This window comes from Schistocerca gregaria, chromosome 4 (genome assembly GCF_023897955.1).
Source record: "Schistocerca gregaria isolate iqSchGreg1 chromosome 4, iqSchGreg1.2, whole genome shotgun sequence".
Lineage (NCBI taxonomy): Eukaryota > Metazoa > Arthropoda > Insecta > Orthoptera > Acrididae > Schistocerca > Schistocerca gregaria.
This window is the reverse complement of record NC_064923.1, coordinates 564,786,572-564,810,363: the sequence shown is the minus strand read 5'-3', so window position 1 is coordinate 564,810,363 and position 23,792 is coordinate 564,786,572. Positions and strand designations below refer to the sequence as shown.

Sequence of the window (23,792 nt, the reverse complement as noted above, 5' to 3'; positions counted from 1 at the left end):
ATTGATCGATTGCTACATCCATGGGGCCTCTGCAACAGTGACCACGTTCCTATCACTCTCTCTTTCTCAGACCACTGCCCAATGAAACATGGACCTCATTGGCCATGCCAGAAAGCCAACTGGCAAGATTTTACCTACAGATCAGCTTTTGAAATTATTCAAGAGGAGGGTATTAAAGGAGTGGTACATGATCCCCTGTTCTTCAGGCTTTTCTTTTGGGAAACGTGTGCTATTGTAGTCTGAAGAAATAGCTGTTGCTATCAGAGAGCTTCAAAGGCGACTCCAGCAACACAGACACCATCCCTCTACAGAACTCCCTCCATGCCTCCCTCCGCTCAATGATGGGATATTATTATTATTATTATTATTATTATTATTATTATTATTATTATTATTATTATTATCACTATTATCATTATCACTATTATCATGAAACCAGCAAATTACCCTCAAATTTGACTAATTATTGACCAGACTGTCTAACAAACAGACTGTGTAAATTATTTGAAAGAATGATCAACCACTGACTATTTCGATGCCTGGAAATCAGAGGACTTTTGTCGTAATTTCAAAGTTGGTTTTGGGATTCGAGTCCACCACAGACCAACTGATTTATGTAGAATCTGCCTGACGCTTTTGCACATCACCTGATTGCTGTGTTCTTTGACCTGCAGAAGGCATAAGATACCACTTAGTGCCATCACATTCTGAGTATTCTACAAGAGTCGGGCGTCCAGAGCTACTTACCCATTTTCATTCAGAATTTTCTATCCCTTTGACGGTTTTGCATGTAGGTCAGCAACTAATATGTACAGGAAACTGGGTCCCTCAAAGATTGGTTCTGAGCGTAACCTTCTTTGCCATTGCAGTCTATGGTATCATGACTGCAGTGGAACATAGGATGTCACCGTCATTGTATCTGGATGAGATTTACCTGTATTACAGTTGTGCATCACAAAGTGCATCTTCAGGGAATCTTATGGAAAGTACAGAAGTGTACCTGAATCATGGATATAAATTTTCTTCTGCAAACTTGCACCATGCACTTCTGTTGACTGAGGACTGCATCTACACCCATAACTTCACCTGGTTTAAAAGTTACTTGAAGTTGTTGAAACTTTCGGATTTGCAGTCCATTTATTTGACAATAAGTTAACAAAACTTTGATTTTATCCACCATGGACTATCGATGTGTTACATGCAGGTTGGCAGTATCGTAAGTGTACTGAGCTTGTTAAACCACAGTGGTGTGTGGTTTGCAACTGAAGCCTTCTGTACAAAGACCATTTTACAGCCTCCGGGTGAAAGCTGTTTCGCACCAACAAGGGTCACATGCCAGCAGCTCCTGATGAACTGTACAGTCATAATCTGTCAGCTGACTACCTTTCCGCTTTATTCGACTCTGTTTCACAACCAGCAGTTCAGACCATTTACAAATTACCCAGAAACAGGTAGATCAGCTGGGATACGATTGGATGTTCCGTGTAAGGACCTTCACGTGCCTCTTCTTGTCTGTGTACTTACAATTTCCTTTCAGCACCCTCAGTGGTGTGGTCCCAGTTCTATGATTCAGATGGGACCCTTTTGGGGCCGTAAGGAAATTGCTGATTCCACCAATCTCAAATGCATATTATGTTTGTAGCAACTCCTTGAGCTGATTATCAGGTATCTCTCAAGTCTACCCCAGAAATGTTTTGGTTGTGATTCTTGAAGTTTCATGGTGTACTGAATATTCTATGAGGTTTTGGGGTTGCTGCCCGATCATATTGACTTCCTGTCACAATACTTCGACTGGCAACCATTTAGCCATCTTCAGGTGAGTGCTCGCCATTGGACACTGCTAGCTAACAGTGTCAGGTTTGTAGCAAAAATTGGCATGGGCATGCACACTGGTGCATCCTCTATCAAAATCTGCATCTTCTGCAAATACTGTTCCATCTATGGCATGGAAGCGCTTGCATAAAGGTAAAAGTACATGTCTGTCCTCTGTCAGTCCCGGGGGTTAGAATAGGCCCAAAGTAAGTGCTAGAAGTTCTGGGCATGTGTCTTCCCTTTGTACTGAAAGCATCACATGTAGAGATTGTGGACATCCACCCCATCCCAATACTCCATGAGCCCTGCCTCCCATCTGTGTCACTGCAGAGAGCATCATTCCCCTTGCTCACCAGACTGCAGGATTTTACAGCAAGGAAGGAAAATCATGGAATACAAGACCCTGGACCGACTGACCTACACTGAGGCCAAGAGGAAATTTGAGCGCCTACATCCTGTGGCTATGACTACCTCTTATGCCGCTGCTACAAAAACAGTTGCAGCCCCATCAGTTCTGCGAGTTCCAGTCAGCTCTCAGAGCCGGAAGACTACACGTGCCCTCTTGATGGTGGGGGGCACTTCCCTCTCTGTTGCTCCCGCACCACCTACCTCAGGAGTACTGTCTCCCCACTTCCCAGCCGAAGAAGCATGACTCTTCTTCAGCTCCTCTTGCTGGGAAGAGGTCCCTTGGGTCACTCCCTTCCCAGGTTTCTGCTAGTGAGAAAGATGACACCCGCCAGTGGCTGAAGTGTCCAAAAGTAGCTGGTCATAGGGCCTCATTATCTTCCTTGGTCCCGCAGACTGAATCAGTGAAGTCCTCCCAGCCAGAGAAACCCAAAGGCAAGTGAGAGAAATCCCAAAAGAAGACCCCCTAGCCCAAGGGAATTGCGGTGGCACCCACACCACCGCTGCCTACAAGCTCTGCGTCTGAAGATGAAGTGAAGATTCTGGCGTCTGCTGAGGATCTAGATCTCACCAGACCCTCAGACACAATGGATATAGCCTGTTCAGGAAGTAAGTCGGTTGCAGCAGGTGACCCTGAGGTGTAGACTGCCTCATTGAGTGTTTCATGCCTTCCCAGTGACACGGTCATGTCATCCTCCTGTGGAATTGCAGCAGTTTTTTCATCATCTGGCTGAGCTGTGGCAACTGTTAACCTTTACACCTGCTTTCTGCATTGCCCTCCAGGAATGGTTTCCGGCAATGCGGACCCCTGCCCTCCGTGGCTACAGGGGATATTACCAGAACCGTAGCAAATATAATAGAGTGTCAGGTGGAGTTTGCATTAATGTTCTGAACTCGGCATGTAGTGAACCTGTGCCCCTTATAACTCATCTTGAAGCTGTGGCTGTCAGGATACAGACGATGCAGGAAGTAACTGTCTGCTACGTGTATCTCCCTACAGATGGTGCAGTAATCATGAATGTATTGGCTGCACTGATTGATCAGTTGGCTGCACTGATTGATCAGTTGGCTGCACTGATTGATCAGTTGGCTGCACTTTTCCTATGTCGGGAGATTTTAAAGCCCATAACCCCTAGTGGGGTTGCGCCGTGCTCACAGGTCATGGCAGAGATGTCGAAAATTTAGTGTCCCAACTCGACCCCTGCCTCTTAAATACTGGGGCTGCCACACATTTCAATGTGGCTAATAGTAGTTACTCAGCCATTGACTTATCAATTTGCAGCCCAGGACTTTTCCCATCTATCAACTGTAGAGCACTTGATGACCTGTGTGGTAGTGACCACTTCTGTTTCTTTCTGTCACTCCCCCACCATCATTCTCACGAACGCCTACCCATATGGGCTTTAAACAAGGCAGAGTGGGTAGCCTTCACCTCTGCTGTCACCATTGAATCTCCCCCACGTGGTGCCGTCAATGTTGTGAATGAGCAGGTCATTACATTGATGCTTTCTGCATGGAAAATGAGGTCCTACATTCTGTAGGGAGCCCCTTGCGATAACCAGTCCCTTGGTAGTCGCCAGAAGTCACTGAGGCAATTGAAGAGCATCAGCAAGCTCTACAGCAACATTAGCGGCATCCTTCCCTAGAGCACCTGATAGCCTTTAAGTGGCTCCATGCCAACGTTCACCTGCTAATAAAATGACAGAAAAGGAGTGTTGGGAGACATACATGTTAACCATTAGATGCCATACATCATCTTCCCAAGTCTGGACAAAGATGAGATGTCTTTTTGGGTATCAGACCCCAACAGGTTTCCCTGGGGTTAACATCAATGGCATGCTCTCTTCTGATGCAAATGCAATTGCTGGGCACTTTTCTGAACACTAGGCTCGAGCCTCTGCATCGGAAACCAACCAAACCAACCCCCAGCCTTTCGCACCCTCAAACAGCGGATGGAAAGGAAAGTCCTCTCGTTCACTACATGCCACAGTGAACCCTATTATAACGCCTCATTTGCAGAGTGGGAGCAGCTCAGCGGGCTTGCACATTGCGCCAACATAGCTCCTTGGCTGGATTGGATCCATAGTCGCATGATTAAACATCTCGCGTCTGACTACAAGTGACATCTCCTCGTCACTTTCAAACAGATCTGGTGCGATAGCATCTTTCAATTGCAGTGGCGGGAGAGCACTATCATTCTGGAGCTAAAACGCAGTAAAAATCAGCTCGATGTGGATAGTTATCGGCCAATCGGCGTCACCAGTGTTCCCTGGAAGCTGCTGGGATGTATGGTGTGTCGGTGGTTGGGTTGGGTCTTGGTTTTATGTGGCCTACTGGCTCCATTTCAGGGTGCAGCTTCTGCCAGGGTCGCTCTATTGGTGAGTTTGTGCTTGGCTATCACACTGCCCCACCCTTTGCAGCACCTTTTCCCTCCCCTGCTGCATGTCTATTCTTCTGCTTTTCTTTTTCCCCTGTCTTGGGGAACATGCCTGGAATATTTTTGGGAATGTATTCTGAATTTTAAATAGCCTGACATCAGAACAGTCCATCCACTGGTTTTTTTTCCGTTGTCCTCTATTTCCTATCCTAACTCAGGTTTGAGGTTCCTCTTTGTTTGTTCTTCTTCCTTGTGCGCTCCTGATGGCCGGTCCACATGTCTGACACATAATAGGTGACTGGGTAATGCATAATTCCCAGTTCTGGATTGACAGGTAGGGTTCACGCATACCCCCTGGTACAGGCCAGGCCCAGGAGGAGTGATTGCCTGAGCTGTTATCTTCCTGTTGTGCCTAGTTGGAAGAAGCACACCATTGGAGACCCGGCAATCATGAGGGATTCTCTCACAATGAGTCAATCACCTTCTCAGTCTATTATGTCTACTAAATGTAAACAGAATGAGAGTAAAGACTCAGATTCCCCGAGCTGCAACTCGGCTTCTCGTGGTATTGCGTACTGAAGGAGGTCAGTCCTTTGCTACGGTTAATACATTTATTATTCAGAACAGTCTGTCCACAGAATACATTCAGCCCTGTAAAATCCTCCTCTTGTTTAGGCAATGGCACTTTGCTGTTGGAGACTATTTGTGATTCTCAAGCGCGGCACTTGCTTGCAGTTTTGCTCCTCCACCTCTATCCTGTGTGTGTTGAGGCCCATCAAATGCTTGGTCTTATTTACACTCAGCTGCTCAATGGTCTGACCGAAGGAAACACCCAAACTTACCTCTCTGATCACCTCACTGCAGTGCATCGGGTGATGAAAAAGGTCGATGCATCCTTCGTGCTTCCACACACTCTTTTTTCCCTCATTTGATAGAGTAGTGCTTCCATCAGAGATCAAAGCAGGCTGTGAAGTCTTCATGGTCCAACCATACATTCCGAACTGGATGTGCCGCTACCAGTGTCAACTTTATAAACACACTCGAATGTCCTGTCGAAACCCACCCAAATGTGGTTCTTGTGGTAGGGATGACCACGGGGTACGTGTCCCGCTCCTCCTCCCCCTCCCCCCCCCCCCCTTCCCCTCCCATATTGATTGTAATAGCGACCAAGCAGCCTCATCCTGAGAATGTCCCATGTATCTTTGAGTGGGCCATCTGTGTGAAGGAAAAAGTGCCTTATCCTGTTGCTCGCAAATGTTTTACCATATGACACGTTTTGCTACACCGCACTCCACAGAGGACATGGCCATGCAAACTTGGGACCTCAAATTCAGCACCACAGTTGTAAAGTCACTCAGTGTCATGGTAGCATTTCTGTCTCCTCCTCAAGCTGTGTAACAAGGCACAAAATTTTTGCCTCTGGTGGTGAAATCACATTCAACACAACTGGCAGGCTGGAAAGGACAGAAGGACTACCCTACGAAGAGTCCCTCCAACCAGTAAACATCTGACTCTTCACCTGCCAATTGCAAAGGCTCCAAGAAATAAAAGGCAAACAGTCTTCTCTTTCGCCGACTCACATATTGTCTTCAACATTGTCGCCGTGTGATACTCTCACCCTGGACTCCACAGGCTGACAGACAGAAAATGCCAACATCTCTGAAGATCTCATGGACCAGGATCCTCTAGCCTCTGTGTACTGTAGCAGTGAGTCTTCTAAGGCTGGCTCTTGGCAGCCACCATGGTGCCACCCCTTCATTTTTTCCCTCCTCCCTTTCCCTGTCATGAATCTCCCCCAGTGGAATGTTCACGGCATTAGATCCAATAAGGAGGAATTACAGCTGCTCTTGAAATTGCAGTGGCCACTTGTTCTGTGTCTTGAGGAAAAAACATTGCATCCCCCACCCCCACCCCAAGGACAGCATTCCATCTCATCGGGGAGTCATACTGCTCATCCAGAGTGATGTTTATAGTCAAAACACCTCCCTGACTACCCAGCTTCAAGCTGTTGCAGTCAATATTTTCTTCCTCACTTCACCTTTTCCCTTTTTTCTGTTTACGTTCCTCCGACATTCGGTGTTACCTGGGCAGACTTCCTCCAGCTTATTGGGCAACTCCCTCAACACTTTTTGCTGCTTGGTAACTTTAATTTGTACCGTCCTATTTGGGGCTCTTCCAAAACCTATATGAGAGGTGCCCTCTTGGCTGACCTTCTTAATCAACTTAATCTTTCTATCTTAACACAGAAGCACCCACGTTCCTGTAAGACTCCACGCTCACCTATTCCCATTTGGACGTCTCCTGCATTGCCCAGCTTGCTTGTTGTCTTGAGCAGCCTGTTCTCTCAGACATGTAAGCAGGCGACTATTTGCTATGTGCTTGATGGCTCCTACCCTACTTACGTGTAAACCAAATTGGCAACTTTCAAAGGCTGACTGGAGACTTTACTCCTGCCAGGCAGTCTTCGTGTGATGACCAAGTGGAATATCTTACAAACCTTGTCCTTGCTGCTGCAGAATGTTCCATTCCTCGCACTTCACCTTCACCATGCTGTGACCCGGTCCCTTGGTGGATTGAGCCATGCTGCGAAGCAACTCGCACCCGGAGATGTGCTGTCTGCCTTTTTGACCATCATCTTACAATGGCGAGCTGTATTCGTTATAAACAGTTGCACAAGCAGTGTCTTTGCATTCTTTGGGATAGCAAAAAAGCTAGCTGGATGTAATTTACTGATTCTTTTTAACAGTTTCACTCTCTCTTCAGTCATATGGGCCAACCTCCAACGGCTCTCTGGGACCAAGACCCATTCCTCAGTTTCCTGCCCAACTATAGCAAGCAGATGATGTCATTGTGGACCCCCCCATTGCTGTCTCCAACACCTTGGACTGCTATTTTGCAATCATTTAGAGCTCCACTCACTGTCACCCTGCCTTCCTCCATTGGAAACAAGTGGAGACGGCTTGGGTGATACACTTCTCCTCCCAGAATCATGAATACTACAATGTTGCCTTTACTATGAGGGAGCTAGACCATGCTCTGACTTTATCTTGATCTTCCAGATGATGTCCACATTCGAGTGTTGCAGCACCTTTCTCTTGCAGGCAAGCAATTTCTCCTTCATGCATCATGCAGTCACATCTGGGCAGATGACAAATTTCCCATATGCTGTCACGTAGCCACTGTCATACCCATACCTAAGCCCAGTAAGGACCAGCACCTTAAGGACGAACCCTTTCCTTCTAGCTACTGCCCCATTTCTCTCAGTAGCCGTGTTTGCAAGATGATGAAACGTTTGATTCATGCCAGACTGGTAAAGTGTCTTGAGTCTCGCACCACTGCACAGTGTAAATTTCAAGTGTGCTGTTCTGCAATTGACCATTCACTTTGTCAACACATGTCATGAATGGTTTTCTGTGGAAATAGCAGACCGTGACCATATTTTGTGATTTAGAGAAAGCCTGCGACACCTGCTGGAGGACTGGTAGCCTTCGTACTCTCTACACATGGGGCTTCAGGGGCTACCTGTCCCGTTTTCTTCAAAAATTTTTAAAAGAAAGAGTTTTAAAGGTAGGTGTGGCTTGTCACACATTTGTTCAAGAAAAGGGCTGCCTCTGTTCTCCATCCTAAGTGTCATTCTCTTTTCTGTAGCAATCAACCTTATTACGGCGTGTCTCCTGCCGAGCATCTCTGGCTCTCATTTTGTTGATGATATTGTGATCTGCTGCAGTTTATTATGGACTTGGCTCCTTTAGCGGTGTCTTCATCAATATCTTGTTCGCATATACTAATGGTGCACGGACAATGTCTTTCGATTTTCCACTGGCAAAACCGTTCGTATGAATTTTTGGTAGTGCTGTTAGTTTCTTTCACTGTCTTTACATGTTAGACCTGTTTTTCTTCCATCTGCTGGAACTACAAATTTCCTGGGGCTCATGCTTGATAGGAAACTTTCTTGGTCCTCCCACATGTCTCACCTGGCAGCCCACTGTATCTGGTTCCTCATTGTCCTCCATGTCCTCTGCAGTACTTTCTGGGGAGCAGATCAGACAACCCTCCTCCATTTGTACCGATCCCTTGTCTGTTTGAAACTAGACTATGGGTTTTCTTCTATGCATCTGCATGTCATCCATCTCATGCCTTCTAAATACATTCCACCATTGTGGCTTCCATTTGGCCACTGGCACCTTTTACACTAGCCCGGTTGAGAGTCACTGTGCAGAAGCTGCCGAACTGCCACTGCTGTACTGCCACGAAGTTCGCCTCCACAGACATGCATGCCATTTGTCTGCTGTGCCTGGCCCCCCATCCTATGCGTGCTTCTTCAGTGACTTCTTTGACCACAAGTATTGGGCAAGCCCTTCTCTGTTACCTCCTGGAGTTCACTTTCAGCTATTGCTCCAGCAGCTTAACTTCACACTACTTGCCATTTTCCAATGGGTGTGAATCCCTCCTCACATATGTACATCTTGGACTTCAGTCACTTCGTAAGAATCCCATTCCAGATTCGATCTATTGCTGTAAGTTTCTCAAGCTTTGCATGGAACTTAGCGATAGTACCTCTGTGTACACTGATGGCTCTCAAACTGACCGTGGTGGCGGGTGTGCCTTCATCGTTGGCACTGACCATTTTCGGTGTCAGCTTGTGGAACACTTCTCAGTATTTACAGCCAAGCTCTTTGCCCTGTATCAGGTCACACAGTATATCTGGTGACAGGCTTTCAATTGTGTCATGTGTTCTGGTTTTTTCCCCTTCAGAGCCTGTGTGCTGCACATAGTCCATCTCTTAGTGCAATGGGTCCAAGAAACATTCCAGTTGCTCACTCTTGAGGGAGTCATTGTGATATTTATGTGGGTCCCTGGTCACAGTGGTCTGATGGGAAATAGGGCTGCTGATGCTGCTGCCAAGGCTGCAGTCCTCCTACTCGGCTTGCTGGTTCTTCCATTCCTTCTGATGATCTCCGTGTTGCTGTCTGTCAGCAGGTGATGTCACTTTGGCATTACGGCAGGTTTTCTCTTTGTGAGAACAAGTTCTGGTGAATTAAACCTCTCCCAGAGGCTTGGCTGACCACCTCTCAATCCTCTCACTGCGAGATCATTTTTAGCTAGGTTGCATATTGGACACTGTCATTTTAGCCATCACAACTTGTTAAGTGGTGATCCCTGATCACTTTGTGCTCTTTGTCACCAACCTTTAACGGTTCAGCTATTCCTGACCGAATCCCTTTTTTTTTTTAACTATTTGTGTTCTAATGCATGTTTGCCATGTGGGTTATAAGACTTTCAGCAAATGATGCACAGGCTGTCGGCTGTGTTTAGCCTTTATATCTGATGTAGTGATTTTTAGTTTGGGACCTCTGTTTTCTCTGCGGCATATTTTGTAGACCTTTCTCCAAGACAAAGTCCTTGTTCTTAGTGCTCTTCCTTCCATCAGTTGGGCTCAACATGTAGTTGCATTTAATTCCTTTTTTGTCTTAGGGTGTTCTAAGGTTCTGATATGGGTACATATGACCTTAGTTGTTTTTGTGGGGGAAAAAGAAAGAGAAACTAGAATTAGAGCTCAGACTCAAACTGCAGTTCGCAGCTCTTGGTCTAGTGGGTATCATTGCTGCCTCTGGATCACGGGGTCCCAGGTTAGATTCCCGGCCAGATTGGGGATTTTCTCTGCCCGGGGACTGGGTGTTTGTGTTGTCCTCGTCATTTCATCCATCATCATCATCGTCATCGTCAGATTCAAACTGCACTCTGCTAGTAACTGTGCCCAACAGATTGGGAGTCCAGGCACTGAACACATCTAAAACTACCACCCTTAGCGATAATGAAGAGCAGAAATTTAAGTCCTAGTTGGACACCAAAAAATATCTTGTCTGCATGCTACTTTAATGTAACTTCTGGAATTTTAGTAAATTAATTTTCATTCCAGGAATTATTCATGTCGTTTTTTCCATTTGAAGTATATGTTCATGGCTTTTAGTTGGGATGATTTCTGTTAGTTCTAAAGCTACTTTGGCTTCCAGATAGATTGGTGTTTGTGGTTGTGTCTTTGTGTGTGAAGATAAATATTCCACCTTTAGTTCTGTTGTAGCATCCAGTATAAAACATAACATGAGAGGTTATGTTATCAACATGGTTTAAACAGTGTTTCATTTACTGAAGCAGTTCCTTATTGGCCTATGAATGTGATCAGTTCAGTCTTTTTTGTAGAGAACCTATTTTATTACAGGATTTGTGTCTGTGCTTAGGTATGTGTCTAAGAAGATAGTTTGAGTAGGCAACCATTTTGGGTACACGGAGTACAGTGTACTTCATGAACAGTTTGTGTGAAATGTGTCAAAGTAAAATCATTCATTGTCAGATTTTGGTGGAATTGTGATGAGAACAGATATAACACAAGCTGTGACATTATCGCTGATTAAAACAGTTATCCAGACAATGTAGAATGAAATTCCTTTATTTGCATCAGGCGATAAGGAATACAAAAGTCTCAAAAATGAGATTGGTAGGAAGTGCAAAATGGCTAAGCTAGGATGGCTAGAGGACAAATGTAAGGATGTAGAGGCATATATCACTGGGGGTAAGATAGATACTGCCTACAGGGAAATTAAAAAGACCTTTGGAGAATATCGAGAGCTCAGATGGAAAACCAGTCCTTAGCAAAGAAGGGAAAGCAGAAAGATGGAAAGAGTATGTAGAGGGTGTACACAAAAGCAATGTACTTGGGGACAATTTACGGAATTGGAAGAGGACATAGATGAAGCTGAAATAGGAGATATAATACTTTTTTTAAAGGCTCCGGGAGCAGACAACATTCCATTAGAACTACTGATAGCCTTGGAAGAGTCAGCCATGACAAAACTCTACCATCTGGTGAGCAAGATGTATGAGACAGGCGAAATACCCTCAGATTTGAAGATCATCATCATAATACCAATCCCAAAGAAAGCAGGTGTCGACAGGTGTGAAAATTACAGAACTATCAGTTTAATAAGTTACTGCTGCAAAATACTAACATGAATTCTTTACAGATGAATGGAAAAACTGGCAGAAGCCAACCTCGGGGAAGATAAGTTTGGATTCCCTAGAAATGTTGGAACATGTGACGCAATACTGACCCTATGACTGATCTTAGAATATAGATTGAGGATAGGCAAACCTACTATGTTTCTAGCATTCGCAGGCTTAGAGAAAGCTTTTGGCATTGTTGACTGAATTACTATCTTTCAAATTCTGAAGGTGGCAGGGGTAAAATACAGGGAGTGAAAGTCTATTTACAATTTGTACAGAAACCGGATGGTGGTTAAAAGAGTTGAGGGGCATGAAAGAGAAGCAGTGGTTGAGAAGGGAGTAATACAGGGTTGTAGCCTATCCCCAATGTTATTCAATCTGTATATTGAACAAGCAGTAAAGGATACAGAAGAAAGATTTGGAATAGGATTTAAAGTCCAGGGAGAAGAAATAAGAACTTTTAGGTTTGCTGATGACATTGTAATTCTGTCACAGACAGCAAAGGACTTGGAAGAACAGTTGAACGGAATGGACAGTGTCTTGAAAGGAGGGTATAAGATGAAAATCAACAAAAGCAAAACGAGGATAATGAAATGTTGTCGAATTACATCGGGTGATGCTGAGGGAATTAGATTAGAAAAATACGCTGAAAGTAGTAGATCAGTTTGTTTTGTTATTTGGGGAGCAAAATAACTAATGATGGTCGAAGTGGAGTGGATGTAGAAGGTAGACTGACTTTGGCAAGGAAAGCGTTTCTGAAGAAAAGAAATTTGTTTACATCGACTATTGATTTAAGTGTCAGGAAGTGGTTTCTGAAAGTATTTATATGGAGTGTAGCCATGTATGGAACTGAAACATGGACGATAAATAGTTTAGACAAGAAGAGAATAGAAACCTTTGAAATGTGGTGCTACAAAAGAACGCTGAAGATGGGTAGATCATGTAACTAATGAGGAGGTACTGAATAGGATTGGGGAGAAGAGGAATTTGTGGCATAACTTGACTAAAAGAAAGGATCGGTTGGTAGCACACATTCTAAGGCATCAAAGGATCACCAATTTAGTATTAGAGGGAAGCGTAGAGGATAAAAATTGTAGAGGTCGACCAAGAGATGAATACACTAAGCTGATTCAAAAGGGTATGGTGTAGGTTGCAGTAGTTACTCGGAGATTAAGCAGAATCCGCAGGATAGTGTATTATCGGGAGCTGTGTAAAACCAGTCTCTGGACTGAAGACACACAACAACAACAACAACAACAACATTTCCATCAGTGATCACAATACGTTTGGTCCATAGACTACCCGTTTTGGTCAGCAATGACAGTCTTCAGATCTGTTGTAAAATTGGTAGACTAAGGACCAAATGTTTTTTGATCATTGATGGAAATAAAAGAAATTTATTCTAAAGTTGTAACACTTTGTGTCTTTTGAAGATGTGTTAATTTGCCCAAACAAAAGGCAACAAAAAGCAAAAATTTCTTATCAACTGCATAAAGTGCTTTATAGGTATCATTTCCGCAGTGGTTTGAGATATTTGCGGGTGGTTGCAGCTATTGCCTGCTGAAAATTGTCATAGTTTCCATATTCTGGAATGACTATGGCAGTAGCTAAGGGTGTACAGGTAAAACTCTCTTTAAGTAGGTGTTTATTAGATGCTGGAACTAAGGTGTCAGCATTCATGTAACACAGTGATATCAAGGAATGGCAGTGTGAATTGTTCCTCCGGTTCCTTCATGAACACTGTGGTGATTAATACTTTTGATTTGTTTCTGAAGTTTCCTAATTTTTTTTATCTCCATGGAGCTGTGCAATCACAGAAACAATGATGTAGTAATAAATGTAGTTGAGCTTTAAGGAATGATTTCAAGGCATGCTGGTATAGCATGAGACACCAGTATATAAATAATGGTAATTTATTAGATTCTTAAGTATTTCAGACTTACTGCCACAATAACACCATTCCAAAATTTTACTTCACTGCAGCCAGGATAATAATTTGTCATTCCAGGTGTAAATGGCCACAGCCATGCACCTGCAACAGATCTTTCCTGAAAGTATTTGTCTGGAGTGTGATCATACATGAAACAGGATAATAGAAGTTTTTGAAATGTGCTACAGAAGAATTTTGAAGGTTATGTGGGTAGATCATGTAACTAATGAAGAGACATTGAATCTGATTGGAGAGTAAAGAGCTTTTGGCATAATTTTACCAATAGGAAAGATAGATCGATGCACACTTTCTGAGGCATCAAGGAAGAGTTACTTTGTTAAGAGAGATAAGTGGGAGGGAGGGACAGAGTGGGGACAGGGGGAGTACACATTGAAGAGTGAGAACAAAACTTGACTGCAAAAGCAGATTTGAGTGGATTAAGGTTGTGGTAGTTACTAGAGGTCTGCATTATTCCGATTTTTACTGGCGAGTCCCGCTCATCCCTCTGGCTTTCGGGAGTATGCGGCAGAGTGTCTTCTTCCGCCAGCTGTGGGAAGCCGATCGCCAGCGCTCGGCCGAGTGCACGAAACGCTCGGCCGGTAGCCAGTAACCCGTGGACTCAGTGCCAGCGAGCGGTGCTTTGTCACACTCCTTGAGATCAGAGGCCACTGCTTCACATTTTACAAATGTCTTTCGTTGTTTACTACCAGTTCTACGGCCTAAATAATACACTTGTATATGTTACATTTGATGTTTGTTAATATTTTGCAGACTACTGAAGTTTCACCTTTGAGGTTATCATGTATTCCAGTAATTGTAACATTAAAAACTGTAATGTCTGTATTTAGTATTTTGTTCTGTTCGGTAGACAAACAGGGACACAGTAGTCTAATCATGGACTATGTGTAGCCTATCTCCAAACTCCGCCACGTGTACTTTGTACTAACATTGAATGCAGGATCGGGAAGGAATGACGGAGTTAAAAGTAATACTCATGAAATTTTGTTGCACAAACGTTAATTTCTGAACAAATTATGACCTGTAAATAACGTTAAAAGTGAATCATGACTATACAATTCGTTTTTTGTCATTGGTGCTCCCTGATACACAGGCGTCATTTGTGTTCCTGGAGCTATTACTACAGCTGGCGGTTTGAACTTCTTCCTGTGAAGTTAATGAAAGTGGATACATTTATAGAGTTTGAGAAATGTTTCCTTCCTTGTGATTGCGTGGTATGTTGCGAATACTTGTGTAATTGTGATATACCAATAAGAGATCATCCACCTTGTCTGATTCCAGGCCCGATCTTTTGCTGGACAGCAGGTGACCGGCCTGGCTAAAATTTCTCTCGCTGGCAGCGGTAGTGGCAGGAATACAGAGAACTCTTCTGGCTACTACCAACAGCCTTGGAAATAACCCTGTGTGCATTTTCCACCACTGCAAAATTTGGCCTTTGGCACAGCTACGGTTGGATTTGGTACCTGTCGAGTTCATTGGTAGTAACTGTGTGTCCATCTTCGTCGCCCTCATCCAAACTCCAGTCCATCGTAGACTTTTTCATGGGAAGAACTTGGTCACTGTTTGCTTGAATGTACTCTAAACATGAAAGAAAACATCCGTAAGATATTCCTGTCACCTTCAAATATGTGTACGCCGTAGTTAGAATTACTGGTTACTAAATGACTATATTTACGGTGACATTTTATATATATCGCACGAATTACATCAAAGTGCATTGTGGAATGTTTAAGCTGCGAAACCTTTCCCAAATATCACATTATAGACATAATAAATGTTGATCTAATGAAAGATGGCAGATTAGACAAACAAACATTCGTTTACTAATTGGTTTCAGTGAATGAACCTTACCATTTACCGGCAGTTTTGAGTACAATTGTCGAACTTCAGCATACGCGGCTTGCTTTTCGTCTGCTGTGAGTTTCTTGAAATGATGCCGTGATGGCCATAACCATGGCAATATAATGGATAGCCTCAATTTTGCACTTCTCTGTGATGAAGTATGCTGCCCTCCTTTTCATTTTCGCCATGAGCTGAAAAGGAAACCCAATATACATAACTGCACTCTGATAATTCAACAGTTTTATAAAAGATAGTAACCTATAGAAAGTGTTCTTACCTCGTTGTCACCGTCTGTTGGTTCACAATGATGTAACACTCTTGTACCACGGCAGCACAAATTCCAGCGTTGTCATCTTTGCAGTTTCCAAATCCAAACATGCTTCTTTAAAGGGGGTTAGAAAAGGGACAATGTCTCGTACACACCCTTCTTGGAAGGTTTCCAAGAGTGTCGATTGCCCCTGGGATTCTAGTAGATCTCGAATATTGTTGATTTGACTTATGACGGAATTGAGCATTAACAGTATACTGTTCCACCGAGTTACAGCTTCTTGCTCCACAGAGTGCCGCAAACGCCCCGAGTGACGCAATCTCTTCAAATAGCTTACTATAGCTTTTGCTGACAGTAGTCACGACAGGACTTCAGGGGCTTCGTCTTCTAAAAACGTCTCTTGAAATGTGTGACGAAGCGCAGTCATCAAGCAGTGATCAAAGCAAGGCAAACGGTCGTAAGATTTAAGTGCCTTCTTCATATTAGCTCCTTGGTCGGTGACGAGGTAACATTTTGTAAGATCATTCTTGTTAATTCCTAACTCAAGCATCCGCCCTTCGATTTCATGCCGTATGTTCTCTCCTGTCTTAGGTACGTCCAGAAACTCGGTTGTTATCAAAACAAGCATTTTTAGCTGCCACTCATCATTCACATAATGCGACGTCACAGTCAAAAAATTCTCTTCTTGTAGTTATAAGACCACCGATCAGCGTCTAAAGTGCACATTTTGTCCTTCAAGGCACATATTAACTCGGTACCATTGTCACCCGTATTTTGTCTGCCTTTTCTTTAATATGCCGCAATACAGTGGTAGGGTGCAGAACAACATATTCTATACTGACTTTGCCATAAGTGGCGCCATCATTGATGAGCTCTTGTGAATAATTCTTGAAACCAATCTTACTACAAGTATTTAATGGTAGCAAATCTATTCCACTGATATCGACCAACCTATCAACAACTACTTTCTTTATGCTACTTGGCCGGTGGACTTTTGCTCCACATTTACTTTTGCAGTGCTGAATCATACCTGTTGTGCTTGACTGGTATGAAAGTATGGTATCACATGTGGTACATTGCACGAAACCAGCAGAAGCCTGCGTGACAAGATCCACTACAAGTGCAAACGATTTCCAAGCTTCACTTTTCGCCTGCCCTTCCGACATGTCTTTCTTCTTCAGGACTAATGAGCCGCTCATAATTCTCTCCATAATACTTCTCTTTGTTTCATGAATGGAACGTTTACGACTTATACTTGGTTCATCCATAACGCTCTCTGCGCTGCTCAAAGCCAGGTCATCAACTGCGTTTACACATGGTTTCTAATGCGATTCGGCACTCTAGAGCGTGCGGCGGTTGTACTGTCACCGGCCGAGATTGTGAGTATGCTCGAGAGCCCAGCACTGCTCGACAGTCCAACCGATAACCGAGAGGTGGAGGACAACCGGCCACATGGTGCACTAGACAGCCACAGCCGTATCGCAGCGTGGGCTATCCCAGCCGTCGAGCAGCGGCACGAAATGGGAAATGCTCGAGCGGTTGTTTTCATCGAAATGCAGAGCTCTAGTAGTTACACAGGAATGTTGAGACTTGAACAGAATAGTTCAGTGTGGAGAGCTGCATCAAAGCAGTCTTTGCACTTAGTAGATTTCCGTAATTTTCATGACTGTGTTACAGTCCTAATCTTTGTTATCCTCGCACCCTCTTTCATATATTTACTTTTTTATTCTACTTTATTTCTGGAAGAATGAACCTGCGCCACAGAGAAATTATGATTTTGTGTTTATTCTTGAGAGAGTTTCTCATAAATGTTGCCATCTGCATTTTATGTTATGGTCATTCCATTTTCTTTGTGTGGTTACATGTGACTTAAGATCAAATGACAATGTAGAACTGCAGGTAGGAAAAGCAACCTTGAAACTGTGGTTCATTGGAAGAACCCTAAATAAATTTAATTCATCCATACAAACAATTTTAGTATACAAACAATTTTAGTATAGTTTGTCTTTCTGGGACCATTACGAGGTATGATAATTAGCAGAGGTAGGAGATCCAAAGTAGGGCACTACCTTTTGTCACAGTTTTGAAGCACAATAGTGTTAGGGAGTGGATCACCAAGCAGATGCTAAGAGAAGAAATTGTGGCCATGGAGGAGTGTATTGTTATTAGAGAGTGTACATTCTGAGAAGTGTTCGGCAACATAATGCTTTCTCCTTTCCATATTGTGCAAAATGACCACAACAGGATGATCAGGGCTCATAAGGAGAGTTACTTACAGCTGTTCTTCTCATCCATTATTTCATAATGGAACAGGAGAGGGGGAGGAGGTATGAGGTATCAGTAATGCCCTCTTGGCACACACCATAAGATGAGTAGATGTGTTGTTTATTCGCCATTTTACTGTGTATCAGTAATTTTGTGACTAAAAGACCTTCATGATATCCTAGGTTTTAATGCGAGCTCTTGCATGTAGATAATTTTTTAATAATAAAAGAAATATTCTAAGGTAATGCGCTGTTTATTTGTATAACCTACAGAAAGTATGCATTTCATTCATTGCTTTGCTTACGTCAAGGTGAACCCTCCCAACAATAAGTTTCCGAAAAACATATATAAAAAAGTAGAACAAAAAAAGGAAACAAAGCTACCAAATGTAAAAGGCGAAGCATTTCATTATGCTGATCATGCTTGTTGCATCCTTGTGTAACAGTTGAACGTCTCTTACTTTTCTTTAAAGTGCTGTTAACTATAGTGTATACCATTGTGTTTAATGTGTGTCAAGTGTATAGCAAGAGCGAAAGAGCAAGAGTAAACTATAATTCTTATTTGTTCCAGATGGCCATGGATGAGGAATTGGAAGCACATCATGCAGAAGAAGAAACTTCTGAAGAAAATGCATTAGAAGTTAGTTCAGTGAGTTTCTGTAATGAGTCATTTGAGTCTCCAAGTATAATGCAAACATGTTTGGCCGAAGATTGTGAAAGGTACGGACGAGACTGTGACAGTGTAAACAGTGTGGGACACAGAAGACAACAGATTTCTTCCATTTTACGATCAGGTGCTGAGGAGAATGAAGCAGAAGCCGTGGAAGTGCTGGAAAGCAATAATTGTTCAAGCAGTGAAGAATCTGGAGATAGTGACAGTGATGAAGAAAATGATAGTGCTTTGTCACCTGTGGCATTGATTGGTACTCCACTGTCCACAGGCAAAAAAAATTCTCATTCAAAAAGATCTGCCAATAAATGCATTAGGACTTACAATCCTCAACATGATTTCTTTGCTGACTGCCCCGAATTAAATGAAGCTGATGGGTTTTTACAGTGGGACGACATTGAACCTAAAAACTGTGAAAGTCACCATACACCTGCATCAACTGTTAGGTCTGCTAATAAGACTGACAGTAGTGACAGTTTTGTCACACCAAAACGAATTCCTGTATCAGCCAAAAGAAGTAATAGTAGAACAGCAAAGAAGCTCTGTAAACGTAACTTAAAAGTGAACGAAACAGGGGAGGCTAGTGCTGGAAAAATTACCAATACTGAAAGTTTGTGTATGCTCATGCGAGGCCGTCGTGTTGTGAGAGATCTTTTGAGAAGAACAGAAAATATGAGGCATAAAAAATGTTTGAGACAAAATTATGGCTCTCCTGTAAGCGGTGGCAATGTCATTGTCAGCCCTGGAGTTCCTGGTATTCATCCATTACCACAGACCCCTGCAAAGACAAGGCTTCCTGAAGACAGAAATGTACTTGCAGCACAACCTACAACTCCCATCCTTGATGCTTATGATAAGGATAGTAACTGCATTGATGAACTAGATCCAACGCAACCTGCCTCAATGCTGATTTTGCAGGGTAAGGGAAAATTAAGCATTGTGAATTTATGTGTAATTTCATTAACAGTTTTAAGTGTTTATCTTCCTCTCCACGATTAATAGTGTGCACACACTGTCAGCAGAGACCAGTCCATTGCCAAAGTGGTTATGTTTTTTGTAGTAAAAATCTGTTGTCAAGACCATGACTGACAGATTTTGGAACATAATTTCCTACAAATACTCGTATTGACTTCTCTTTACTGTAATGAACGGTTAATTTATCTTGCTTTTAAACAAGTTAGATACATAGTAACAGAGGAATTTTCTAGGTATTTCAAACTATATAGCTAGATAATAGTTTCTTTGTGATATTTTTCTTCATAAATTTTATACACACTTAATTTTTATTCAGTAGCGAGGTGCCAGCTTATATCTATCAGGGTGGAATGGAGTGAGGAAGCACATCTTTAGTTGCAGACAATATACTGTCATTTTGTGTTGCCATATATTTAAGTTGTTAATTGGGGTATTCACAATATTAAAGAGCAAATAGGTGTGTTAGTGCCTTTTCCAGATAACATTACAAAAATACCACATTTCCAGTCATATTCTGTATTAACAGTAAAAGTTCATTAGAAGGGAAATCACCTTACCTAGTTTAAATTTGTTTACAATAAACACTGGATAAACTTGGTCTTGTTTGCAAATGTAACAGGAAACGGGGAGAGGTCTGTTACCTTCATGTCCATCTACATCTGTACTGTGAAGTGTATGGCAGAGGATACATCCCACTGTACTGTTTATTAGTGCTTTCTCTTGTTCCATTCACATATAGAGTGCAGGAAGAGTGAGTGTTTAAATGCCTCTGTGCATGCTGTGACTAATGTTATCTTCGCAGTCCCTGTGGGAGTGACATGTAGGGGGTTGTTGTATATTTGTAGAGTCATCATTGATGCCACTTCATGAGGCGTTGTTAGTATACTTTCTACCAATAATTTACATCAATCTTTAAGAATCTGATAGTTCAGCATCTCAATGACACACTCTTGTTGGTCAAACAAACGTGTGACCTGTTCATGCTGTCCTCTTCTCTGTATGTTCAGTATCTCCTGCTAATCGTATTTGTTAAAAGTTCCATGCACTTGAACTATGGGTATTGACTGCTTACTGTTGGATGGAAGACGCTTGATACAGATATAAAAGAAAGTAAGCCACAGCAGACCATTAATAAGAATTTTAAGAGACAAACCAGAAACTAAATTCAGTAGAAAAAGAAAGGTATTGCTGCTAGTTAGTAGTCATAACAGGGGTGTAGGCCAGCAGCTGCAGGAAAAACTAAGATCAGGGTACCAGGTTATAAATAGTGCTTACCGTGGCCAAGTAATAGTTGATATTGAGGCACTGACTAGGGACCTGAGTGGAGAGGATCACATGTGTAATTGGAAGATCAGGCAACAGCCTGCAGAAGGATAGACTATATAGTACCAAGAATTACCTGAATAAGCTAGATGCAACCACCTCACACACAATTGTTGAATTTATACAGCAGCATGATCAACCCTGGATGAAGAATGTTATTAGGCGAGTTTAGTAGGAACTGACTTGAGTTGCTGCTAACTTTGGCAAGGGCTCACATTGTTATTGTGCCATTGCTGCCATTCAGAGATGAGAATGAGACACTGCTTACACCTTAATAGGAAGAGTAAATGCAATCATCTGGATGGCTAGCTGAAAGTATGGGAAGTGAGGCATCATCACCAATAGTACGAGGGCTATTCAGAAAGTAGGGAACGATTGGCATTAAAAAAAAAAAAAAATCTAAATACAAGAAATACATTTTATTATACAGATATGAAAGAGCGACTGACATACTACTTTTCCACATAGTCACCAAAGACATTGAGGCACTTATCATAGCAGTGGACAAGCTTTGAAAGACCTTCGTTGTAAAAATCTGCCACCTGAGACTTCAGCCAGTGAGTCACGCCAGCCTGGAGTTCCACATCGTCATGAAAGCGCTGCGTTGCAAGCCAGTTCTTCATATTGGGAAACAAGTGGAAGTTGCTTGGTGCAAGATCAGGGCTGTACGGTGGATGAGGCAAAATCTCTCATTTGAATGAGTTAAGGAGTTAAAACTTTCTGGCAGGTTAAAACTGTGTGCCTGACCAAGACTCGAACTCAGGACCTTTGCCTTTCGCGGCCAAGTGCTCTACCAACTGAGCTACCCAAGCACAGTTGGTAGAGCACTTGCCCGCGAAAGGCAAAGGTCCTGAGTTCGAGTCTTGGTCCGGCACACAGATTTAATCTGCCAGGAAGTTTCATATCAGCGCACACTCCGCTGTAGAGTGAAAATTTCATTCTAGTTAAGGAGTTCTTTAGTGTGGTGTGCTGTGTGAGGTCAGGCATTGTTGTGCAAAAACAAAATTTTGGCTGTGAGCTTTTCTCAGCATTTGTTTTGAACTGATATTCAAAGGCTGTGCAAAGTTTGACAATACCGGGCAGAATTTACGGTTGCTCCACGTTCGAGAAAATCAATAAGAAGCACACCTTGCCTATCCCAAAACACCGTCGCCATCAACTTCTTTGCTGACAAGGTTTGCAAACATTTTCTTGGTTTTTTTTTTTTGGGGGGGGGGGGGGGGGACACCTTGTGTGCCACCCCACCATGGACTGTAATTTTGCCTTGCAATTGATGTGTTTCACCCAAGTCTCATCGCCATTTACGATTCAATCTAGGAATGAATCGCCATGTTTGTGGTAGGCCTCCAGAAATATCAGCGTTGCCCTTATTTGCTGTTCTTTATGGTGCTCTGTAAGTGTTTTGGGCACCCATTGTGCACAAAATTTGTGGTGATTGACAATTTCAAACAACAAAGTCTGTGAAACTTGTGGAAAAGAAAGCAAAATCTCCGGCTTTGTGAGGCGACGGTTTTCACGAATCATTTCATCAACTTAGCGACAAGATCATCAATCACAGTACTCAGGCGTCCACTCTTCTCTTCATCATGAACTTTGATTCTGCCATTTTTAAATCGAATGCGCCATTTCCGGACAGAACATTCACTCATTACGTTGATTCTGTACACTTCACACAGTTCATGATAAATTTCTATAGGTTTTAGATTTTTTGCCAACAAAAACCATATCACAGACAGCACCTCACAACTGGCCAGATTTTCAATTGCAGCACACATTTCAAATTCGAATATCGAAAAATCGGATGCACAGAGACGTTCCATTGTACGGATGGATACAGACTGAACAACACGCACATACCAAAATATACGCGATCGGGGTGCACCTAGCGGCGTCAGATGGAAACGTTCCTTACTTTCTGAATAGCCCTCATATAATTCCTGTGGTTACCTGTTTGAGAGTTGAGCCTTTTTTATACTAAATAGCATAGACTTACTGCTAAAAACAAAGTACTGATAGATGAAGTGGCACACACAAACTTGTTCGAATAAAGTTATCCAGGATCATTAGACTCTTAGAGGACTAGAAATGAAGTTAATTAATTTATTATCTGTATACACAGTATAGAATGTCAAAAGTTAACATGTTGTCTCTGTCTGAGCGTTGTGTAATGACAGGAATCCATATGTTAAACAGAGGAGATTGTAAATTGACAGCCTATTTCTGTAGGGAATATTGAGAAAGGACTTTTTCTCATGTATGTTAAAAATAATATGTAGTTCATATCTATTGAAACCAGTAGTTTATGCGTATTTAATCAGTTGGAAGTGTGTGTTTGTGAATTACTGCTACCAAAAAGTCTTTTATAATTATTACAATATATAAATGATGATGTAAACCGCCCCCGGTGTAAAACCTGTCCTATGCACCCTCCCACCACCACCTACTCCAGTCCTGTAACCTGGAAGGTGTACACGATCAAAGGAAGAGCCACATGTGAAAGCACCCACATGATTTACCAACTGACCTGCCTACGCTGTGACGCTTTCTATGTGGGAATGACCAGCAACAAACTGTCCATTCGCATGAATGGACACAGGTAGACAGTGTTTGTTGGTAATGAGGATCACCCTGTGGCTAAACATGCCTTGGTGCACGGCCAGCACATCTTGGCACAGTGTTACACCGTCCGGGTTATCTGGATATTTCCCACCAACACCAACCTATCCGAACTCCGGAGATGGGAACTCGCCCTTCAGTATATCCTCTCTTCTCGATATCCGCCATGCCTCAACCTCCGCTAATTTCAAGTTGCTGCCGCTCATACCTCACCTGTCTTTCAACAACTTATTTGCCTCTGTACTTCTGCCTCGACTGACATCTCTGCCCGAACTCTTTGCCTTTACAAG

At 42.8% G+C, this 23,792-nt stretch overlaps 1 protein-coding gene across 6 annotated transcripts in view; it reads left to right on the top strand.

Moving 5' to 3' along the window:
- The window catches only part of LOC126267990 (uncharacterized), a 224,314-nt gene that overhangs the window by 19,855 nt on the left and 180,667 nt on the right, over positions 1–23,792 (top strand). For all 6 annotated transcript variants that reach the window (XR_007549062.1, XM_049973347.1, XM_049973351.1 and 3 more), the window contains exon 2: positions 18,490–19,507. Coding sequence is in view for 5 of the 6 variants with exons in the window: in XM_049973347.1 (XP_049829304.1) it covers positions 18,490–19,507 (1,018 nt within the window). In the remaining variant the exon portion in view is untranslated. The remainder of the gene's footprint in view (positions 1–18,489; positions 19,508–23,792) is intronic.